At 33.7% G+C, this 18,009-nt stretch overlaps 1 protein-coding gene and 2 non-coding genes across 4 annotated transcripts in view; 2 read left to right on the forward strand and 1 right to left on the reverse strand.

The window, feature by feature from the left end:
- Positions 1-11,204, reverse strand: part of LOAG_17616 — a gene marked incomplete at its 5' end in the record, with an annotated part of 12,719 nt that extends 1,515 nt beyond the window's left edge. Inside the window, 32 exons of one of the 2 annotated variants that reach the window (XM_020450277.1) lie at positions 409-519; positions 627-755; positions 837-997; positions 1,932-1,977; positions 2,062-2,214; positions 2,414-2,521; positions 2,614-2,688; positions 2,784-2,939; positions 3,320-3,517; positions 3,634-3,786; positions 4,022-4,157; positions 4,245-4,444; positions 4,666-4,810; positions 4,891-4,977; positions 5,088-5,236; positions 5,321-5,419; positions 5,644-5,817; positions 6,034-6,200; positions 6,269-6,374; positions 6,672-6,782; positions 6,897-7,022; positions 7,341-7,532; positions 7,633-7,875; positions 8,094-8,198; positions 8,472-8,645; positions 8,787-8,999; positions 9,086-9,183; positions 9,441-9,586; positions 9,926-10,083; positions 10,437-10,609; positions 10,730-10,838; positions 11,102-11,204. In XM_020450277.1, coding sequence (XP_020306070.1) covers positions 409-519; positions 627-755; positions 837-997; positions 1,932-1,977; positions 2,062-2,214; positions 2,414-2,521; positions 2,614-2,688; positions 2,784-2,939; positions 3,320-3,517; positions 3,634-3,786; positions 4,022-4,157; positions 4,245-4,444; positions 4,666-4,810; positions 4,891-4,977; positions 5,088-5,236; positions 5,321-5,419; positions 5,644-5,817; positions 6,034-6,200; positions 6,269-6,374; positions 6,672-6,782; positions 6,897-7,022; positions 7,341-7,532; positions 7,633-7,875; positions 8,094-8,198; positions 8,472-8,645; positions 8,787-8,999; positions 9,086-9,183; positions 9,441-9,586; positions 9,926-10,083; positions 10,437-10,609; positions 10,730-10,838; positions 11,102-11,137 — 4,437 coding nt within the window. Of the gene's footprint in view, positions 1-408; positions 520-626; positions 756-836; positions 998-1,461; positions 1,545-1,931; positions 1,978-2,061; positions 2,215-2,413; positions 2,522-2,613; positions 2,689-2,783; positions 2,940-3,319; positions 3,518-3,633; positions 3,787-4,021; positions 4,158-4,244; positions 4,445-4,665; positions 4,811-4,890; positions 4,978-5,087; positions 5,237-5,320; positions 5,420-5,643; positions 5,818-6,033; positions 6,201-6,268; positions 6,375-6,671; positions 6,783-6,896; positions 7,023-7,340; positions 7,533-7,632; positions 7,876-8,093; positions 8,199-8,471; positions 8,646-8,786; positions 9,000-9,085; positions 9,184-9,440; positions 9,587-9,925; positions 10,084-10,436; positions 10,610-10,729; positions 10,839-11,101 lie in introns of those variants that run through there. The other variant, XM_020450278.1, reaches the window with a different exon arrangement.
- A 6,150-nt stretch (positions 11,205-17,354) lies between these two features.
- LOAG_20043 lies at positions 17,355-17,427 on the forward strand. Its single transcript has one exon. It is a non-coding gene; the product is annotated as a tRNA-Phe (tRNA).
- Positions 17,428-17,499: 72 nt separating this feature from the next.
- Positions 17,500-17,571, forward strand: LOAG_20044. The gene has a single exon. It is a non-coding gene; the product is annotated as a tRNA-Pro (tRNA).
- The last annotated feature ends 438 nt before the right edge of the window (positions 17,572-18,009 follow it).

Genomic DNA, 18,009 nt, shown 5'->3' on the forward strand with positions numbered 1-18,009 from the left:
ATCATCATCATTATTGTCAGTATCACCAGATTCCACTTTTCGCTTTCTGGATCCCGATCCCTGATAATATTAGGAAATGATTTGTAAATGAAACAAAAAGGTGATTTTAAGCATATTTTAGAAAGTATTTATCAAAATTTTCAAAACTGGTCATACTAGGAAAAATGGAACTGCTCAGTAAACTTAATTTTGATTAGATTTGATCGTAAAATTCTGAAACTTAGCTTAGGAAATTTTGAAAATTCCATGAACATGTCAGATAAAAAAAACTTCAATTAATATATTTAAATTTATGATGTCATTGTAATATGCGTGAAGACTGCACGGTTTTTTGGAAAAAAAATGGTGACACAAGCTACAGAGCATTACCTTCTGGTTTACTGACTGACACCAAAAAAGCATGCTCACCTTTTTACTTGTTTCTGTCGTAATTTTTGCTTTAGGTATTGTCTCTTTCTTAGATTTGGTTTTTTTGATTTCAACAAATTCTTTTGATTTTACCTTACTTGCTGATGGTCCCTGTAAATTACAGCATGACGTGAGATTCATTCTTACGGGGTGAGATTGATTTTTAGAAAAACGACTATATTAAGGAATACTGGCGACTTAACAAATTAAAGTTTAACCTCATTTACGAAAAGATCATCCATCTTCTCATGGAATTTTTTCTTGTTCTCATCACCTGATCGCATCAAACTGTTCTCAACATTCTCACCATTATTGCTCAAATCTGATTTATTCGCGGACTGTTCAGCCTAAAACGCGACTTGAAATTCAAAAAGTGTGTCCCTAAAAAAATGTAAATTCCTTTACTTTAAAAAAGATAGCTAACTAACTCGTCGTTTTCTGTCTCCAGTTGTTGTTTTCTTGATCTCAACCACATCATCATCGTTCTCATCTATAACGTAATCAGATTCATCGAAATCATCACTACTATCAGATTCCCACTTATCTTGCTTTTTTTTTGCTTTCGTATTTACTGAACTGCTACCTCGATCTGGAAATTCGTTACCAACTGAAATAACCATTAAGTTCGATATTCTGTCCAAATTTCACCTTTTCTCTGTATTATTTATGCTTTTTCAAATAGGAAGCTCTTCTTATCTCCTGAGGTGTCAGATTACCGAAATTAAAGTTACGTCTAAATAAAATTTTTACAATAACTATCAGACAGGATGATGAAGTCGTGTAAGTGAAATTAAGGCAATGAAGAAGATACAAGCTAACAAGGGAGGGAATATCACAAAGACATCTCAGTATCTATTCGTAATGCATTGTGAACCACGCCAAGAGGAAGCCATACCTCCATGATAGTCCCGGTGAAGCTTACCAAAGTTTCAACCCTAATCTTAGGTATATATATATATGAAAAAAATACTACACTGTCGGTTCTTACAATTAAGAATACTACAACGTCCTTCTCGCCCATCCGCCATCATTGGACAGCAAGCTACAATATCCCTTCCTTCTGCTAAATACACTTTCCTGCAGCACAGCCCCAGTTCAATGAAGAACGAACTCTTATATATCCATCGTTACGTGACCTATCAACAAACCGACAGTCAACTATTATCGACAGCAACGACAAGGAATTTTTTAGTTGATCGTATTGCTTATTTATTGTGTAACTCATTTATCACTGCTTACCAATTCACCGCGTACCTTATGCTTTTGCTGTTGTTAACTAGTAATCCTGTGTAAAAACAATATTACACTCCGAATAAACCTATATTGCTGACAAACGAAGTCGACAAATTAGCTTTCCCGATAAAAGATAAAATACTGGGAAGTGTTTTTTTTTTTTTTAGTGTTTTCTTCGTCGATATCGATCAGCAAAACCTCCCAGTTCCTGAAGTACACGACACTAGCGTTGAGATAGCATCCCGAACTATGTCAGCCTTTATCAAATATAAAATGAACTTCAAATTTACCATTTTCTTTTCTTTGACGCTTGGGTTTCTCTTTCTTTTTCCCATCCTAAATATATGTGAAAAATATATACATATATTTTTCAAATAAGTCTATATAAATGAAATACGAAAACTTATGGAAAGATGCAACCTCCTCATCGTTCTTATTCTTCATTTGTTTTGGCTCTTTTGGTACTCTTGACTTCCTGGCTTTTGGTTCATCGGTCTTCTTTCCTTCATATTTTTCTTTAATAGCATCTAGAGAAGGATGAACACGAATTCCGTTTGGATCAGGAAGTACCTCCTAAACAACCAGAAAATCATATCCAAAACGATGGAATGTCAAGTTTAGGAAAACAATTATTCAAAAAAAAGAATGCTTGTGAATAAATCAGTATCCTAATAAAAAGATTTGTTTACGAATTAGAAAACTTAATGCTAGACAGACAAGGCATCTATCTCAGAAATATTTATTGCACATTTTCTTAGTCTTTAAAACACACTTGCACAAGAGTGCCCGCTTTTTTACGTCCTCCTTTTGTGGCTGCGCCAGCAATTTTTTTAACAGCATCTTTTACTTGCATTTCTATATCAGCTCTTTCTTTGGCTTCCTGGAAAAGACATGGAAATTTGCCCTTGTTTAGCAAAGACTGCCGTTTAAAATGAAGAAAAAAAGAAAAGCAAATATAACCATCAAACCAACCTGCTTTTCTAACTCAACCAAAAAATTATCTAAATCTTCTTTCCATAGATCAGACCAAGTCTTTGATTCTAAACTCTGAAAAGAAACAACTTTTAGTTGAACCAAACTTGAATATTCGCATTAAAAACAAATTTCAAAGAGAGGGAAGACATGGAAATCACAAAATATACCTTTAACTCCTCTAACTTCAGTTCGCTATCGCGTAACAGTTTATCCTTTTCTTCTTCCGACAGTTTTAGAATCGCCATACCTACTAAATAATCGTAATCACTCAATTTCTTCGTCAAATCCTTCATCACTGGAGAAACAGATGATTCTGATTCCTCCTTAAATAGTAACATTTAATCAAGAAATAGTGAACTGTAACACTTTTTAACCAAAGGTAACTAATTCTGAGAACCATAAAAACTTATAGCAAAAAGTTATACAACAGAGTATACGACATCAAGTTTCTTCCTTCTTTGTTGTTCCGGAGGAACGTCTTTGTTTTTGGAAAAAAATAGATAGAGGAAGAGAAGGAGAGAGGGAAGAAACATAAAACACCATCATGTAAAAAGTATATGAGTAGAAATGAACGCAGATGAACAGAATAATTATTCCTACTTGATACTACAATACTTTGTCCATACTTGAATAATAGTATGCATAACACGCGTGTATAATTTATTCGATAAATCAGAAACTAATGTTCCAAAAGAAAACAAACCTCTATTTCACCTTCCATTTCTTCGTCATCCACTTGGATTTCGCCAGTCATTTCAAGTTCACGCTTTCTCTGTAATTCTTTCCATCGTTTCACTGGATCTGGATCGAAACCTTTTTTCACTAGCTGCTCCACTATTGCTACTTTACGTTTGTTCTCAATTAATATTTCACCTTTAATTTTTTCCAAGATGAAGCGTGCCTGAAATGTTAGCAACTGCTTGGAATTAAAATTGGACACTTTCGGTAATACTATTTCATCAGAGCAAAAACGACCAGTAACCTGAAATTCAATTTCCACAATGAATCAGAAAGTACCTGATTGCTGAGTCGTTCGCTCTGAGCCCGGAGCATGCCTTCTTGGAATGCTTTTCGTTCGATGTACTTTTTTTTCCTTATCTCGAAAAATTCTTTACAAATCTCTTCCACATTTGGAAATCTTCTCAGGCAACCCAAAGGATCAAAGAGAACCTACAAATATTTCACAACTGTATTTAGAGAATGTTTAAAGTTTCGCGAAATTCTTACAAGCGAATGTGTACTATACGCTCAGAATAATTCAGGTCTATTATTTTAGGTAAATATTTTAATGTGTGCTTCCAAAAACAGAAAGTTTCGAGTGATGAAAAATTCATTAGGTGCATTTCCACGAACTAGCACATCTAACTTCTATTTTCATCGATTATATTTCAATTAAACTGCATACCATGGAGCTTATATTTATTGCCGACTGCAGCTTAAATATTTTGTGCAGTCCTTCCATTTCTGCCTCTCTCAGTTTTGCTGCATTCATTTTAACAACAAATTTAACAGTTGTATCAGTGTGATATTCTTTGAAATCCCTGAAAATTTCCTAATAATGCATGCTAAATATGAGGAACAGTCAAATTGAAAGACGCAAATATGTTCATAAATCACAAGAAGTATACTGTATTAGAGGAGGCTGTTTATCAGATCCTTCCAGCATGGGTTCTAAGACAGTTTCTTTGTAGTTTTGCGTCCAAGTTCGTATTGGTAATTCCGTGATTTCGATCGTATCGTCACTCAAAAGAGCTATTTCACCACTACAAATATATCGCGAGTCATCTAATTTCTCAATGGTTCCACGGAAATTCTTGAACCATGGGGTCTAAAAAGGAATGTTTACAAAGAGAGCACAATTTGATGAGAAAAAAGTTCAATTCGCTGATTTACATTTGGCATATAGAAAGCTCTTCTTTCCATTTTATTTAAGGTATGCATATTTAGATGAAAGAGTAAACATTCAAAAATTTCCTGCATCTATAAATATGCGTAACATTTTCACCACTAACTTTGAAAATTCAATTAATGAAATAATGAAAAACATACCAGAGATTTGGGTTCTTCACCACGTATCAAGCGCCGCATATTATCAACTATTTCACGTGGGTTGTAGTTTGGTATTTTCGTTGACCAAGCAGTACCGATGCCTTCGGCTCCGTTAACCAAAACTGTAGGTATGATTGGACAGTACCTAAGAAATAACTGTTATCAATAGAATATTCAAATTCATATTTAAAACGTCTTTATTTTTAATTACAAAACAAAGCTCACCATTCCGGTTCAATTCGCTGATTTTCTTCAAACAAGAAGCGTAGAACATTTTCATCAACAATCGGGAACAGCGCTCGAGTTACAGGACTGAACGAATATTTTATAGCAATGAATCCATAATCGAATCACCCATATCTCAATTTGATGATTCGAAAAAAATTCGAACAAAGGAATGTTCGATAAATATACATGCTTACTTGAGCTGTGTGAAAATATAACGTGGACTTGCGCTATCCTTTCCACCCTGCAAACGTGTACCGAATTGACCGATTGGTAACAACAAATTGATGTTATTTGAACCAACATAGTCTTGTGCTAGATTTACGATCGTTGACATGAGTGAAGCCTAAAAAATTCAAAATTAGATTGATTTGAAATCTATAAAGATTCCCCCGCAGCACACAACAACTGAAAGCTAAAATTCAGGTACCTCTCCGTGATGATAAGCAGACATTTCTCCAACTGCACCAGCAAGCTGAGCTACTTTCACTTCTTTTTTATCTGCTCGTTTGAAGCATGTGAATAACACCTAAAAATAATCAGATGGAGCCCATAAAATAATAAGTTTAAATAACAGAAGTAAAAAAATTCACATCAAAATCAAATTTCGACACATCTCGAAGATTTGAATGAAATTTACATTGCGCACACCATGAGAAAGCTCGCAAATAGGGAATTCATTGTATATGCTGGGACTCTAACTACGAAAATAGAAAATTAGGTACTAATAAGCTTGAAGGTAACATAACTAACCTTACGTTGTCCAGGCTTTAATCCATCAACCAAACTTGGTATGGACCTTTCATTATCAGCATTTGAAAACAACACCAATTCTTTATTGACAAAATCTTTGAATGAGACAGCACGAGTATCTTTGTTGTACAAATACTCCTCCGTCAATCCTTGCTCACGTCTTGCTTTTTTTTCCTGAAGAAATGACGGAAGGGAATTGCCAACTGTAGGCAGAGAAATATGAATTACAAAAGCAATTCCCAACACCAACTGTAGTTTTAAGAATGTGTTCTGGACGTGACGCATGTGAGCATTTATTACTTTTTACTTTATGAAACAAATCTGACATAAGCAAAGTATAAAAATATGTACTTAAACTTGTTACAATCTATGTGAATATAATATACTTACAGCCATCCAATTCGTTAACCACACTTTTCGATCTTCAATCTTCTTTTTACTAAATGCCATATCTAAGGAATTATCATCTTCTTCTCCTGAGTACTGAAATCTAATGCGATGACGCACCATATCGGTGAAATATTCTTTGGCTTCCTTTGATGTAGAGGTACCCAAACCTAAACGACCAATACGCACAGTGCTGCTGTATCATAGGAAATCATAGATTCCCAGAGATGGTGCAAACCTTTGTAATATTTTATGCGATACGTTTTCCAGTTTTCAGTGTTATTTCGCCATTCAGCGTATTCTGGAAGCGAGAAGAAAGAAAACGACTCTTTACCCTTGGTAGCCTACAAAAACCGAAATTATACAAGACCATAAATAATTGGAAGAAACAAGAACTCAAACTTTTAATCATATACGAAACACTCACCTCCTACAAAACATTAGTATTTTACGTAAACTTAAATGCATTAAAAAATAAATTAAAAATCTTAAAAAGATTCATATAAAATATAAGCTTAAGCACATTTGGGATTTAATTCGCTTTTATCATGTTTCATCACAATTCTTTTAACCAACTTCAAAGCCATGGATTATTTTAATATCCCGAAAACAACAAACAAATCGAATGCATCCATACTTACTTTAACAATTGGTGTTATAAATTCTTCAACAAAATTACGACGAATCAGTACCGGCCAATTATAATGGATAAAATTAATCACAAGACCTTTGATATGTGAACCATCCTGATCCTGCAGTGAAGCTTATTTAAAAGCAAAGTAAAAAACAATCTTACCTAACGAAGTGAATAAACAAAATTAATTCAATTACCCAGTAAAACATTATGGCGACAAAAAATAAATTACCTGATCAGCCATAACCATTATTTTTCCATAGCGAAGCGTTTTCATATCCTCATCTTTATCATATTTCAAACGATACTGCAGACCAATGATTTTGATTAGAGCATTTATTTCTGCATTTTCCATGATCTAAACATGATCACCTAGAAAACTGAGCTCTAAGGAAGCCTTCAAATGTTTCTACGATTATTTAGTAGCACCAAACACACTTATCTACTACAATTTTATTCGTTTTCTAATCATACAAGACAAATTCAAGATGATGAACCTGATTTCTATTCGAACAAGTTGTAGAATAGGTTCCAGAATGAACATTTTTTTCATATTTGAACACAAAATGCATAAAAGCTAATATTATACATATGGAACCTATCACATGCTGCACGCATTAGATGTTCTGGCTGGTAAAGAGAAAAAAGGTTAGAGACACCAAGGTAAAAATAGTACTTGTTTATGGCTGCCTTCACGAACATTTAACATTTTGCCGCGCAGTGGAAAGACGCCATAACGATCACGGCCAACTACACCCAATCCCGAAACAGCGAGTGACTTAGCCGAATCTCCTTCAGTAAGTATCAGCGTACACAAAGAGGAATTTTTAGTCCCAGCGTCATTTGCATCCTCTAATTTCGGTATGCCCTGGATAGATGCATTATCACGAAAAGCAAGTCTATTAAGCAGGTAAATAATTCGAAACCAAACTTTCAAATATTTGAAGACAAAGCGAACTAAAGCAGACCTTTAGTTTACTAGTTTTCTTGGTTGAACATTTCTTATCTAACGTTTCTTGTTGTTTGAAGCGGACCCATGCCAAGACAGCTTCAACAATTCCGCATTTCATAACTGCATTGATGAATCTTTCAGACATTTCACACTTGCTGCCAAAATTCTTTGCTTGTAAGGTCATTGTCTCTTTTGTTTGGGAGTCAAACGTTGGATTCTCGACAAGTGAGTTGACAAAGATCCACATATGACTTTTAATCTGGAATAAAATTACTAGAATCCATGTCTAAAGTTATATGGAAGCATTTCTTCTAAATAGTAACTCTTTCGTTAGGGTTTTTATTCATCGGCATGTCTATCGCGCAACAAAATGAAATAACCGATAAAGATAGAGAGAGTAGTGCGAAAAGTTAAGCAGATTTATCAGTAAAAAAAGACCTTGAATAATAACCAAGTATTAAACACATAAAACTTTACTTGGAACGGCTTAACATTTACTCCACTTTTTCCTACTTTCTTTTTGATTGTATCTATCAGCTTAGCTGTGATTTGATCAACAACGTAATCAACATGACGACCGCCCTAAATTAGAAGAACTGGATTTTCATTTTTCAATCAGTTCGGTATATATAATTTTATTCAGATCTTGAATATTGCAGTAGATATTTCTTCAGTTTATTTCAAATTTTTAACCTGTAGCTTTGGTCTCGTCCAAAACTGGAGTTTTCCTGACTTCACTTTTCATAACAAAGAAAAAATCTACGAAATCTTAAATCCATTATATTGTGAAGTTCAAAAAATACTTGAAAACATAAAACAATGTCTGAGAAAACAAATCCCAATAACACAGCTAACCTTCGTGGTAGCGATCGAATTCACAAAAGAGACTTGCTGGAATCCTTTTTCGGAAACTGTTAAAGCTACTTCCCATCTTTCATTAACCTGTTCATAAGCAATTTTATATGGTTCTCCGTCATTATCAAGATTATGTTTTGTGTACTGCTCTACATATTGTTTAAAGCCTTGCACCTGAAAAAAATCAGCAAGAACTGCTGCGGTTATTTAAAAAAAAAAAAAAACTTTAAGCAAAAAAATTTTGCTTATTGTAAGTGAAAACAAAAGTTCATACAAATTCCATACAAATTTTATACTTAAAAGAGTCATTTTTACCGGCAACAGTTTGCCATTCAAGTATACTTTGACACCTTTTGTTGAACCAGCGATATCATACGCTCGGCGTGATATCAGCGAAATAATGTCATCATCCAGTTCAATCATTTTGAATTTTGTGAGGTCCGGTTTGAAAGTTACATGTGTAAAATCTTCACCAACTGATTTACTCACAAATGGGTCTTTATCCTTTGTCATGTTATTCTTCCAAGTCTTAAAAAATTACCATAAAATTTAGCGAAAATTAAGGGTCAATTAACCAGACAAGAAAGATCAAAACATTATGCACATAGACCTACTTGCTTGAAGGCTTTCCCATATTCTTTGGAAGATGTCTCAACTGTAAATTCTTTACTGAATATATTACATAGTTTAGCACCATATCCGTTTCGGCCACCTAAAAATCATTTTCTACAAAACTGTTCAAAACGAGAAATGAATTGTTATACAAAGCTTATGTAAAAGATTATAACTATTGGAAGAATAAATAAAAAGTTCCTGAAAAGTCACATGAACTATTAGACAATTTACTATTTCCATCAGATAAGATTTAAGGAATCTGTAAGTCAACATCGACAAGGGAACAAATGTATAATTAAATTATCCAATTGAAAGCAATATCTACTTGAAACATAGATCTACAAGAGACTGTACCTGTCACTTTCCGTTCACTGTCATCATAATTTGAGGAGGTAAGTAAAGTACCAAATATGAGTTCAGGGACATATAACTGCTCCACCTTGTGCAGTACCACAGGAATACCTTTACCATTATTGAAGACACTGATCTCGTTCGTTTCTCTTTAAAAACAAAAATCTAATCCAATTATCTCCATCCTACAAAGTCATTTTTTGATTACACAAAAAAGGACAATCTCAAATTTCTAAAATCTCATCCACACTAAACCACTGAAAAAATAATGAATAGCTTGACTAATGAATAGCTTAACTATTCGAGATACGGAACTTTCCAAAAAGCTCATGTATAATATGTTCGACATGCATTAGCGTTATCGATATGGTGTACTAAATAAAAACTTTGTTACCGAAATATTCACATGTACTTTGACCGGCAAACCATCATTAGGATCAGTATTAGTTGGAGATTGCTAAAAATAAGCAAATGCATAAGAATCAAACTTATTAATGTTAATTCTGATAAGATTCATCTTCGGATCGCGTTGTTTGTTGTCTGCAGCATTTACCAGAATCTCGTCAAATATTTTGTACAAACCAGGGACATATGAAATATCACGTTGAACAATTCGTTCTACTTCAGCATCGTATACCCACATTGGCTAAATTTAAATAAATGTAGAAGGTAATAAGGAACGAGTTAAAAAAAATGAAATTAATGAGATATATTATTTGAAGCGAACAAGATGTGACTGAATAACACAATATTTGTAAGGCTGAAAATTTAACTTATACGAGTTCTACGTTTTCAACAGCGGGTTATATACCAAATGTTCTATTCATTGAAGCGCTAAAAGAAACGCACAAGAAAAAACTGTTATCCATTAGCGGCTGTCAATACTATAGGCAGTGGAGGAGTACAGGATTAGCATAAAACTGATATGTGGATTCACTAAATTACCATAAAAAGGCACGGATCTTCACTACTTTTTTTTTGTTTATTAGCAAGATATACCGCTTTATCAGTATGCTCAACGGAACCAATGTATGTATCTGGACGTAGCAAGATATGTTCCAGCTGACTCTTTTTCTGGTAGATTTTTTCAATGGTTAATCGTTTGGGTTGCTGATCGATATTCGTAAAAATATCTAATGGATCACCATCGTCACTCTTATCACCATTCATGACTACAACAAAGAGATTACATAAACACGGCCAGCAAATATTTCGGTTTTAAATGAAACTATGCAGATGATACTGTCATTAAACGATGTCATAGAAAAGACCACAAAGAAATATTCTACAACCTGAATTGCCATTAATTTCCTTTCTCGATGTCTGCTTTCTTTTAACTGGTGGCTTATCCCTTTTCTCGATTTGCTTCTTGGATGCTTTTTTTCTTTGAGATGAACCAAACTGAAAATGAATATACTCAGCAATGCATAAACTCACAATTCACTTTAAAAAATATATCTTTTTATCCATCACTACCATTTACAACTCTAATTTTCTATTTCTATGCGTTTGTTTTCTGCTTATACAAACAGGTATTCCTTCATCCACCAAGCAGTATTTCAAAAGAACCAGAAAGAATTTTAAACAAGAACTTTTAAAGATGATCATAACCGTCATGCTCAATTAGAACATGGTAAACTCTGGAAAACTAAAAAATGACATACCGAAGAATGGTAGTCTGATTCTTCATCGCTACTCATTATCAGCTAATGAAGTATAAAATCCGATTAATAGAACAAAAAGTTAGCGCTAAGCGTTGCTCTGAAAAGAGAACACAATTACAAATTCACAAACTTCATTCAACAACATTTATAACCAGATCAAGAACACACATCAAGTAGCACCCAATAAAACATTGTCAACTGGCAACAGTAAAGTTGAACAACTTAAGAACAAGGCGACTTGAAACGAAGTATTACCTAACAAAAACTTCTGATACTACGTTCCCATTACACCATGAGGAAAATTACGCTTTTAACTGTGACATCTAGTAAAGAACGAGAAAGCGTGCGAAAAGTGAAATGACAGTTATGAAAGTGGAAATGTTGAGTCATTATTGAAAAGAAATGAGTAGCTAAGTAAAAAAATTGAGTAAAGAAAATCGAACCAGCATTTTGTGCTGGGTAATTGGAGAGTTCATTTTCTTCCAATATTTACATAATAATGTAGTCATTTTAAAAAAAAAGTCCAGGAAAAAAGTCAGAAGTAACAATTCTAACGGATACGAGAATCTGGCATTTTGATACTGGTCAGTTTCTTCCATGTCCCGTCGAAACATACTTTATTACATCAGGCTCGTTTGTCAATCCAGCTCGCCCGTTGCAGCCCAGTTACCAGATAAAAATCTACCAAACCGCGTACACAAAGTACGTTATTCCGACTTGCCTAAAATGCAAAATTATTATCTCACCGCTTGTTATATTTATATTTTGAATTAGTAAGTTTATTTGGAGATGTTTTCCCTTCTTTCATAATCTTAAGAGAGTAATTGGGCCTTCCACTTTAAGTTTTCTGAAGCTTATCGTTTTAACTTAAAGTTTATTAGTTTAGGTAATTCTTGTCAGACATGTCCTCTTCAGGTGATTCCTTTCAAAAGTTATCATTTCCCTCTATTTGCATATGCTTGTCTATAACTTGGCTTCTTTTATCTGTTACTTCTTTTACCAGACATAGACAGTTGTTGTAAAGGTATTAAGAACTACATCTTCACAGCAAGTTAATAAATGTTAGCTGTGTCGATGCGGTAAAGGACAGATAGAAAGATGACAGCTTTTTCAAGTATTTCAGTAAATTCAGATGTCAAAGTAAATATAGTGCATGAAATTGAAAAACAGGGCAGAGAGAATTACATAGGCAAAATATTACTTCTGGTCAGTTAGACGACTTCATCAAATGTCGCCTTGGATTGCGTCTATAGTGCGAATTTTCTCACCATTGTTGCATTTAAACAAGATGTTTTGTTATCCATTTTCTGGGACATCTAGCTTGTCGGCTAATGAAAGGATAGAGCAACCGATATTTCATCCAGTGAAATAATGGAAGTTTAAAAGATTCTAATAGAAATTTCGAATGCTTATTATATGTCAATGTCGTATAGCACTCATTGTTGAATGTGATATTTTTCCTGTCAACTCTGTATTGTATTCCGGAGAGTGTTGGGGAAGTGTCATCTGATAGAGGAATTCATGTCGTTCCTGCCATCCGACGTTTTACATGTCTGATTTAAAACTTCTTCAAAAAACTGCTGGGATTATAAAGCGAGTGATGGAATGTAAAACTATCACGAAATTGTCACACTGCGGGACAGCATTAGAGTTTAGTGGTTTAATGGTAGACAGAGAAATGTTCCTGCAAAGTGATTCATCACTTATGTCTTAAAAGAAGGACTTAAAGAAGATTAATTAAAACTTGTCATGTTTATCTAAATTAGTCCGATGTTATCAGTTGATAAGGAGGCTGATAGCAGAAGCAATAAGGAGGTAATTCATACAAGTATTTATCAGTTCATATAAATTTCTGTCTAACCAGCAAACATTTGTCTTTGTGGCAAGTGGTAAATATTTGGAGATTTTGACTGACTCATTTGTTTAAGAATTCTAATTATCCCGAGACATCAAAATTTCCGGTGTCTTCAACGGTGGATAATATTCACCAACGATGCAAATCCAATACATTTGTATCAAATTCAATGTTTGTATCAAAAAGTTCGCGGCTTCATTACTATTCATTTTATTCCAAAATGTACTCTATCAAATTTGGGAAATTCAAAAAATTTATTACAAAACATTATGTGACCCTTTCTATTTTTTGAGGAAAACAATAAATGATATTTTTTCTGAGGAAACAATAAATGATAAATTTTATTAATGACATGGGAAGAGTAGTAGCGGTGACAAGCCATTTTAGGTAAGAAATGACCGAAGACTGCTATTCCGGGGGACCGAGAGTACTCTATCTCCAAGCAATAAATATGATTGTAATGAATGGAATACTTACAATGCCAATAACAATGCTTGCATCAGTGAACTTTGAATTTTATGTGTAGTATATGGAAGTGAATCGAACTGTATTGAATAAAATTCCCTTGCACTAGGTACCACTGATATCAGTAGTCCGAATCGATAAAGCAAATCATTTCAAACTGTTACTGCTCGGGGCTACATTAACTCCAATGTCTTAAATTCTTTGGTCATCCCTGATTCTGGGAAATGGTTTGCGGTAAAATTTAAGAAAGAAAATTGTCACATATTTATTCACCTGAAATCTCCACATATCCAGCAATTTCCATTCATTCCAATGCAATCAATGCCCATATATGCAAAAATGAATGAGAATTAGAATGAAGGTTTTATTTTTAAACGAAATGAGATAAATGAGTATGCAAATGATGCATGTCTTGCAGAACCTGCCCAGCTTAATGATATAAATTAGATTTGCATTCACTATCACCCAAGAACAAAAAAATTTACCAGAAAGCCAGTTTGGTATTTAAATCTGCACTTTTGCAAGAACATCGCTCAGCTTTTAGCACATATACTGCTGCATTTTGAAAAAAATTGTCACTGATATTACTGCCGCAAATATGTTTAAATCAGCAGATTCACAACATGTTCATACCTGTACTTACCTGTTCTTCTTCGATTTAAATTTCAATTGATGAATTAACAACCAATGGATCTTTTCTCTATTCTCTATTTTCCCTCCCATTACTGCTATTCTTCCCCCTACTGAGGGGATTATCACTTATTCTGTCAGTGTCGTTGATTAAAAATGAAATTACAAGTATTGTTATACTTCACAATTACTGAATTACTTTTTAGATGAATCAAATAAAATGAATCTAATGCACTTGAGCATATTTAAATATTCAAAATAGGTGATCCTGTGGTGGATACTCGTTGTTTGGTAGGACTATACATAAATAATCAGAAATGTATATTTATACATGATTATACTCAATCAAAAATCAGAAATATACACTTATTTAACAATTTTAGTTTCATCGTTAGGATGCCAAGAAAAAGAATTGCAGTTCTATTGCATACTTTGTAACAAAGTTCAGTATAGTCTTATAATCAGTTAATTATAGTTTTAACAAAGCCATTTAATGCTTTTCTATTATGTCTGTAATAATGAATCATTTTTGAAAGGTCTCTCGCAGATTCGCAGTGTTCAAACATTTCATACCAAAATAGTTGCGAAGTTGGTCGCATTTCTTGCTTGCGATTCAAAATTTATTTCAATGGTTTAAATTATTTCTCCTATTCTTCCTGAGTGACATTATATGCAAGTAAAAGGGAGAGAGAGAGAGAGAACTGTGAAGGAGAGCGATTCACTGAAAATCGCAATCTTCAAGTCCCTTATTTAACAACAGCCACCCATGGAGTAATAAATGAATTAAAAAGGAATCAGGCGCACTCTTGTTAATTACTCTTTTCTTTCCAATGTGAAGAATGCAATAATACAATACACACTTTATATTTGTTATTTCTTTAACCCGCCCTGCATTTACCCAATACTCCCAGGGTTTGACCCCGCAGAGCTCTTTCTCATCTCTATTATTTTCATAAGGTTGATAGAAAATATAGTAATTTATGTGTCAGTAACCACATAATATTAAAAGAAAGCATTTGTCGTAGGTGTTTTTGGCATAGGTAATGCTAATAAAAAAGCTACAAAGTCCTCAATTTATAAATTTGTCTGAAAGTTTTTGCTTTCAGAATTCACATGCTCTGATTAACCCATTTACTTTTAGCTTTATACCGGATATCCATTAGTACGATGCTTGTATGAAAAAGCCTTTCCACCTCATGTCCACCTTTCAAATCCAATTATTCCACATTCCCTTTTCTTGTTTTTTCTTTATCTTTCATAATCAATCTTCTTTCCTTTTATAACGTGAAGTTTTTCCAAACACTCATTTCAGTTATGTTCTGTAAGATATCTCTCGTAAATATGTTTGGTGATTAACGAAGAAAGATGGATGTTTTACTTGAAACAAATTCTTGAAATGTGAAAGGAATCCAAATCAAATGGCTTATTTCCAACATATCATTTTTCACGACAACTTTTCAATATTTAAGATTAATTTCTCGCGCAATCAGATTTTAGCGAAAAATTTCTCGTTTATCAATATTACGAATGACTGAAGTACTGTCTCATCTGAAGTGAACTTAGACAGTGAACAATGAACGCTACTTAGACAACAACAGAAAAATCGGTCTTTCTTATCAGGTAAGCAGTCCAAGAAAATTTCGATCACCTTTGATGACTTGCCACATAGTACACCAAACCAGTGATATTGTTCAAAATCTTGACAGATTCAGGAAAGTGACAAATGAGCCAACGTTGAAGATATTATCTCATCGAGAAGAAAAGAAAGCAATAGTGGACTGAAAGAGATGAAATTCACAGATTTTCACTCTTTCAATGCAAATTACTTTAGCTAAAGCATCATTTACAGTATCATCATTCTTTCTAACATTACCTGTGTATATTCACTTCGTTGAATCTTTGCATCATTTGTCTGATTAACTGGTTTCTTCTCGAAATGACACAGGTAGTGGTCCTGATGAGAATCTCAGTTAATCAAATAAACGATATTCGATACTTTGCCTTATCGAAGGATTTTTTCCAAATTGAAGCATTCTACAGTTTGCTCATTCAGAATATCTTTCTTGAAACTTTTTAGTTAGCGGAAATTTATAAAATAAGATTTAAAAAAATATTAAAACTAAAAGAAAATTGTTATAAATTAAGTTGATAATTTTTTACAAATGTTATATTGCGCTATTCTTCAGAAAAATCGTAGAAGATATCTAACAATTAAATAAGTAGAAAACCGCTTGAATTAAAGGAAATGTGGAATAATCCCTGAGGAATGGTCGAGAATTTGGAAGTAATTACTTGTACTTCTGGAAAAAAGGGTAGCATAGGCTTAACAAAGGAATATTTTATGGAAATTGTCAAGATAACAGCATCACTTACAATCGATCCTACTGAATATGTTGACATTCTTCACACATTCACATCACCCATATTCGTTTCAAACTTTTGCATGGCATCATTATGGCGGTAACGGGCAATTTAACTCTTCAAGTAAATTTATATGAACATCAAATGAACAATTGAGGATTATTATGATGGCTAATAGATTGAATGGGATGTTAAGGGCTGTTTTCAAGCTCACTAAAAGAGTCATTCATAATTCTGCTAATGACAAAGCCTTACTGCTGGCAATTCAACTCATTCAATTCAGTGTTTAATATTATTTGTTTTTAAACAAAAAGGAACAAGTGAACAAATTAATCAACTAAAAGTTTGTCTCCATTAGGAGCTAAATCTGGCCAAGACACTCTCAGGCAAGATTTCATTGATGACTGATAACAAACTTAACATTTTATCTCAAATTATCACTTTTCTCACATTTTCCCCCAATTTCTCTCCTATCTACCAACCATCTGTTTATTTGTTTTCATCCCAAGTAATCATTTTACTTCTTAAAGAATTTTTTTTTTGAAAATCAAACTGTAAGCATTCGTATAAAAAAGGTAGCGCAAAAGTTTGCTTCTTATCACAAATATTCGTAATTTCCGGTTTAAAAGATAGGAACTATTTTCACTCGTTGTACAAAGCATTTGAGAAACGTATGAAGGATGGTGTCAGCAATGGTGTCACCTACTTGTTATGCTTTATCAACTTTAACGACTGCTTATCTTTTTCTCGTTCAAGTGACAGCAGAACATGAAGGTTATTGCTTTCGAATGTCTCAATTTTGAAATTATCAAATCGAAATTCTGTAGGGTCATGAGGTCAATCAGTGCGATGTAGCAGTTATCTAAAAAAGATTCATTTCTTCCTGTCCCTTATGATTACTACTGTTTTGGAAGAAGAAATGTTGAAATGTATTGACAGACAGCCATGATAGCTCAGTCGGGAGAGCGTTAGACTGAAGATCTAAAGGTCGCCGGTTCGATCCCGGCTCGTGGCATCTTTTGCAAAATTTTTACAAAACGATGGTTGTTCAGTGTTACACAAACAAATGGCTAAGGCAAGTGTCCCAGGCTGAGTGGTCTAGTGGTATGATTCTCGCTTCGGGTGTGAGAGGTCCCGGTTTCGATCACCGGCTCAGCCCAATCGTTTGCAAACATGGGTTTTTCCTTAGCTTTCTCTCATGCAGATGTTTGATTAGTGAGTTGGGACTCTTTTAGGAAAGAATTTAGTAATGGAATGGTTGGTGATTTTAGTATGGTTTGTTTCATAGCCACTGGTAAGTTCCTCCCTTTTGATAACAAAAAATTCCTTTCCCTCATTCAGATACTAATCAATGGTATAGGATTTTGATAACACAGAAATGAGGTGATTCACTTAATTATTTGGTAAATCCTATGTTTTTATAGTACTTTCAGAGAGTTCGTCAAATCCAAAACGAAAATGTTTCCAATGCAATATGCCATACGAATGTAATTTAGGCTTGTGCTACGGTGATTACTGCATTAAATCACTTGGTAAGATGGTTTCTTGTCCAACTTTATTTCAAAATTATCAAAAAATGTGTAAAATTTGAAGTGTT

This window comes from Loa loa, assembly GCF_000183805.2.
Source record: "Loa loa unplaced genomic scaffold supercont3.103, whole genome shotgun sequence".
NCBI lineage: Eukaryota > Metazoa > Nematoda > Chromadorea > Rhabditida > Onchocercidae > Loa > Loa loa.